Genomic DNA, 6000 nt, shown 5'->3' with positions numbered 1-6000 from the left:
CAGCCTGCGAGGGACAGACAGACTATACTCATTCCTAAAGACAAAAAAAAAAAAGAAGAAGAAATGTAAAATGAACTCTTTCACTCTTTCTCAACTTAGCCACAAAACTTGTGTTTTCTTCCCTCCAAGTAAGTTACAAAAGGGCTTCGTCTCCTTTTCTTTTTCTGTCTTTCTTTATTTTTTTAATCCACACACTCATTTGCATGCGGCGAGGCCGAGGAGGGGGTCTGAATGTATAATCTTCTGCATTTAGTAGCCTGTAATCCCGACGCCTTTCTGTGATGTGATTTTCTCCTCTTGGTCCCCCATGAACAATTAACTTGTAATCTCCACAAACATACATTCTGTCGCTGCAGAGATGAGACGGAGAAACACCCAAGGGACCCGGCGGACAAACTGCTCTGCGCTCCCCAAGGCGGATCACTTTCTAGCTGCTACAGGGAACAATTCAACTGGGCTCCATTAGGCTGCAGCCCACTCCCTCATTTCATCCTCATTTTCCCCTTTCTGAACATTTGTGTCCGCTGCTCGGAAATGTTAAATAAATGCGGTCTGAGCGTGTCTGCGAGGCTCATCATAAGGTGGTGTTAGTGTGCAACATGAGGCCCGAGGGGCAGAGATGAGACAGGAGAGACATCAGATGACCAGCTGATATATTATCAGGTGTGAAATTGTTTTAAAGTGGTCGTGTTGCTCTCGGGCTTTCCTTACTTCATTTTAGACCCGTATTCAAAATATTCATTTTAACGGACACACAAACGAAATCTTTAAGATTCTGCCTGCTCATATCACTCAGGTCATTTTAACGTCGTTATAATTTAAAGGAAATAAACAAAGGGAATAATCCAAGAATATAATTTTTCGTCCACTCACTTTTCAATATTTTGTCTATCAACATATTTGATCAATTTCGCATTAAAATCCTTCATATTCTACTGAATTTCATTCATTTCGTTTATTTCAAATAATTATAAAACCAAATAAGTGGCCAGTGGAAATACAGAGTCTGTAAAAGTAAAGACATCGTGACGGTTTTACAATGAGGCCTCGCATGAGTTTGGAGTGTTTATCTAAAAAAGAAAAAGATCTGAAAACTGAAAAATGTGTGAGAGATAAACATGATGTGTCTAAAATAAAGGACAGATTTAGAGGAATGAAGGTTTAATTTTATATGACAATGAACCAAGTTTTTATAGTTTTGGGAGCCATAAACTTTCAATGTGTACACATGTTAAAAAAAGGACAATTTACCTAAACTAAACTTCAGGACGTGTAACACAGCGTTGACATGAAGAATATGCCTATTCTTTTTAATGTTCTATTTAAAAAAGAAGAAGAAGAAAAGAAGACAGTGGATATGATCGATAATTTCAGTTTTATTGAAATTTCATCCAGTGACGCTGGGCGATAATAAATATTTTATCAGTCATCAACAATGTACAAAAATAAAGACACGGGGTCTCTGGGCATAACAAATTCAGTTCAGCAAAAACAATCATGCTGTGATAATTATACCACCATGCAAAAAATAAAAAAATAAAAACAAAAATAAAAACAGGAAATGAGAGCACAAATGGACAAACAATGAGCCACGACATAAAAATAAATCTAAAACTTAGATTTTTAAACAAATTTCCGCGATGGCAGAATCATTTAGCCAAATACATAAATGTCATTATTTTCATATAGAACTCAAGTTTAAAATCCTTGGTACAAGGCACAGAGAGCATTCTTCGTTTTCACAAAATGACGCCTGATACAAAAAAATTTAAAATTAAATCAAAATGTTCATGCAACCTCAGTCACCTTTCACATTTTGGTGTGAGACAAAAAAAAGTCAAACACAAGTGGATCGTGGCATCTTGTTGCATGACACAGAACTTTTTTACCTTCAATTGGCAAAATCATCAGTCTTTATAAGTCCTTGTTACAAGGAGGAAAATAACACTTTTTTTCTCATACGCCAAACAAGAAAACAGACTAAACAACAGCATGCACCAGTGAGGCCAAATTCACCCTCATGCCCTGAATTCTCTATTTACAAACATCATCACATCTCTCAGTCTCTACGTGTCTGTCACACAGACCGGGCATCATTTCATCCCGTCCTTGCCCTCCCCTGTGAGTCTCGTGAGGCCGGTGGAGGTGATGGGGATGTGTGGAGGAGGAGGCACCTGGCAGATGGTGCAGGGACACGGCAGTCCGGCCCAGTGCTGGAAGCCGGAGCCCAGCTGCAGGGCCGGGGGCGCAGCCGGGGAGCCCTTCATCAGGGAGTGGGGTGCTCGGATAGACGTGAGCCCCGGCAGCGCGCTCGTCAGAGTGGAGGACGTGGAGGAAGACAGCGCGCTCCCGAGGAGAGGATGCACCTGGTGCGCGGCGGCGGCGGCGGCTGCTGCTGCGGCTGCAGCGGCCGGTCCTCCGGAGTGTCCACCGGCGCCGGGGGCGTGCGCCACGGTGCCGCAGTGGAAGGCCGAGTGCTGCCCTCCGTAAATCTCCCCCACCAGCCGCTTCATCTCGTCCAAGGAGCTGGTGAGCATCAGGATGTAGTTCCTGGCCAGAAGCAGCGTGGCTATCTTGGACAACTTCCGCACCGAGGGCCCGTGCGCGTAGGGCATCACCTCGCGCAGGCCGTCCATGGCCAGGTTGAGGTCGTGCATGCGCTTCCGCTCCCGGCCGTTAATCTTGAGACGGAGCTGGTACATTTCCTCCTCGGTGACTTGCTTCTTCAGTTTGTACTTGTTGCTGTTGCTGCTGCTGCTGCTGCTGCTGCTGCTGCTTCCCACAGACTTGGGGTCTCCAGACCGCAGGTGCTCGCCCCCGGTCATCTTCAGGCGCTGCTGCTCACCGCCCTGCGTGGAGGAGGACACGGAGGAGCCGACGTGGTGGTGGTGGTGGTGATGGTGGTGCGGGTGGTGGTCTCGGAGAAACATGCCGTCCATGTCCGGGGAAGAGGCTCTGCTGCTCGGGCTGGAATCTGAATTCATTTTATGGGTTCGCTTCCGAGGTTGCTGGGTAGGAGGTCGCTGCTGGCTTCCTCCCTCTCTCTCTCTCTCTCTCTCACTTTCACTATCTCCTCTCTCTCTCCCTTTTTACTCTGTCCCTTCTCACTTTCTGGAGCCTCTCTGGTCACCTGATTTTGTCTGTATCCCGTCTGTCTCACACTCTTATCACATCGGTGACCACTTCTCCTCTGTGTCTGCCGCCTTTCTCTCTCCGTGTGTCTCTGCGGTGAGGAGGACACTGATTGTGGGTATTTATACATGCGGGCAGACAAAAGCGGCTTTCCTATTCATAACGCCTAGTTAGGAGGATGACGTGCCCGTTAGAAAGGGGGCGGTGTGCTTTGACTGTCCCAGTGACCGCGGTGCGCAACCATTCACTGCCATTGTCAGGACACTGTTGGGGGGCACAGCTTCTTCTCTTCTCTTCTCTTCTCTTCTCTTCTCTTCTCTTCTCTTCTCTTCTCTTCTCTTCATCATTTTTAAAATCTTGTTTCTCTGATGAGATTTATATAAAAGTTGTTTTGAGAGTCTGCGACATCATTTTTCAGAAGCTACTGAAGAACTCGCTTCCTTGTGGTTTGCCTTGTCTGCTGAGAATTTCTGTACATTTTTACGCACGAAAACGACAACTATACCATCGCGAAAAAGATATATTTTAACACCTTTTCATGCCACAGGCATAAAAAAAATGCTGATTAAATGCACCAGGAGGAGGAGAGACCACGCTGTGTAACTTCAACAGCTTCTCTCACACTGTGGTGGATGAGTGGTGTTTACCGGACGGTTCAGAATTGAAACCAAAAAGTCTCCGCGGTTCGGCCGGTGGTTGCCCGAGGGAATGAGGAGGAATGGGAGGGGAAATTGCTTTCCCATTCAGCGGCTCCTGCTGCAGCAGGGGAGCAGGGCCTCCGCTGGGACAGAGGTAACATGCCCGCTCCGACACTCGGCACTCTGCCGGCCATATGGCAGCATGTGGGCGTCAGAGTTTACCCAGATACCTCGTGTCTGGACCCCCATAAAACTTCTCATCGCTTCCATGTGTTACTGAAAGGATCTTTGTTCATTTAATCCCATTATTATTATTATTGTTATTGTTATTGTTATTATTATTATTATTATTATTATTCTCTTTTCTTATCGCCTAAATAGGAACAAACTATTTTCACTGATATTCAGCACTTAATCTAAAAATTATCATTTAAATAAAAAAAAAACTGCTTACCATTATTATAGCATTTCATGAATGCAATTTAATTCAATATACTTCATTTTTCTCTGAAGGGGAAAACACAAATACACACAAATGATTCATTTACACACATAGAAACATCTTTAAAATGCAGAATAAGGAGAGTTTCAAATGCCAAATTGCATTTAAAAAGAATTATGAACATTAAAAATTAAAATCTGGCATGTATGCCGTAATTTCAAAATGATAAAATAAACCAATTTATGAAAATTAGCACAATTATAAAAACATTTATCCATCATAAAACATATTTTATTGATGAATTAAGCGGACAGACAGATGTGTAATAGTGGTGCTGTGTCAAATATTGGGAGAATACACTAAATTGAGTCAGTATTGTCTATATTGAGCTGCTGAGAGCTCTCTCTCCACTCTGAAGAGTCTACTCCAAATCTGTTTTGTGGAGGTGGAGTGGAGGAACAGGCCACACAACAATAACACGTGGAAGTAACTGAAGCACTCTTCCTCTGACCACCACCTCAGCATCCCTCCATCCATCCATCTGTCTGTCTATCCATCCATCCGTCCGTCTGTACACCCACCCACCCACCCAGTCAGCACTTCAAACCCGGATAATAAAGTCTGTCTCAAACTCTACTCGGTGCTCTATCCTTCTCCAATGAGATCCCCCTGGTAGAACAGTAAAAATGTGTATTCACGGCCTCATTGTTGGCCCAGCAAAAGAGCCCTTCTCATAAAGGTGCTGCCAATGCAAAGAAAAGCGCTGGTCGGCTTTGCTCTCTCTTGGTGGCATTTGAAAGTGTAAAGCTTTGAATACCAATTGCTTGAACTGGACATATGTGAATCCGCTGTAAGCCTACTAATCCTGTCCCCAAGTGTTTCTTTGTGTGTGGGGCAGCCTCGCACACCCAAGAGAAAGTGTTCCTAATCCGGCCAATGTGGAGAAATGTGTGAATGAGAGGGACAGAGGAGAGCTCAGTGGATGTGTGTGTGTGTGTGTGTGTGTGTGTGTGTGTGTGTGTGTGTGTGTGTGTGTGTCAGGCATCAATTTGTGCAGGAACACATGCTTTTGAATGAGTTTCTTTTGCTTTATTTATGTATTTTGGTGTTTTTCAGTGTGTGTTTGTGTGTGTCCATCTGAGGCCCCTAGCTCCACACCACCAGGACACTGGTCTAAATGGAGGCAGTTATTCACCGTTCCTCACACTACTGTCGCAGCAGGTCGCCCCTAATGTGCTCTTTTCACTGCGTAAGCTCTTCGCTTTCCTTTCATTCCTCTGTTCATATCTTTTTATCTCTTCCCCTCTCTCCTTCTCTGTCACTACCCCTTCCTGCTTCCTCCTTGCTTCTTCTCTCGCAGCCATCTCTCTTTTTATCTTTCCTCTCTTTCATACGCTCTCTATCTCCTATCCCATCAGTTTTGTGGGCAGCAAAAGGGCAGTTACAAACTAAAAATCACTGGGTCACAGCTGATCCAGTGAACATTGTTTTGCACAAGAAGAAATTCAAGACAGTTTTAAGGTGAAACTTGAGCTTGTGTCATATTTTTAGTTTTTGTAAATAATCCAGAAGCAATATATAAAAAAATACACTAACATTGGTGAAAACAACCCTCTGGTACTGGGTGAGGTTACAGTGAGCTTACATACTTTACACTTTTCCTGTGTTTTATTTGAAGTTTTGATCTCTACAAGATGATATATTTGTGGTTTTAAGGGCCAAAAACCATCACAGTGTATAGTGTTACATCTCTCTGGAGCTCAGGCAGGAACAGGGCATTTTATGTCT

At 44.1% G+C, this 6000-nt stretch overlaps 1 protein-coding gene across 1 annotated transcript; it reads right to left on the bottom strand.

The window, feature by feature from the left end:
- Positions 1–1357: 1357 nt before the first annotated feature.
- Positions 1358–3427, bottom strand: olig3 (oligodendrocyte transcription factor 3). The gene has a single exon (XM_056395884.1). It carries the CDS (start codon positions 2982–2984, stop codon positions 2094–2096), a length of 891 nt encoding a protein of 296 aa, XP_056251859.1. The 5' UTR covers positions 2985–3427; the 3' UTR covers positions 1358–2093.
- Positions 3428–6000: the final 2573 nt, after the last annotated feature.

Source organism: Seriola aureovittata, chromosome 14 (genome assembly GCF_021018895.1).
Source record: "Seriola aureovittata isolate HTS-2021-v1 ecotype China chromosome 14, ASM2101889v1, whole genome shotgun sequence".
Taxonomy (NCBI): domain Eukaryota; kingdom Metazoa; phylum Chordata; class Actinopteri; order Carangiformes; family Carangidae; genus Seriola; species Seriola aureovittata.
The sequence above is the reverse complement of the archived record's forward strand: the minus strand, read 5'-3'. Positions and strand labels throughout refer to the sequence as shown.

Coding starts and splice junctions, on each gene's coding strand:
- olig3 (XM_056395884.1), bottom strand. CDS start 2,984: ATGAATTCAGATTCCAGCCCGAGCAGCAGAGCCTCTTCCCCGGACATG.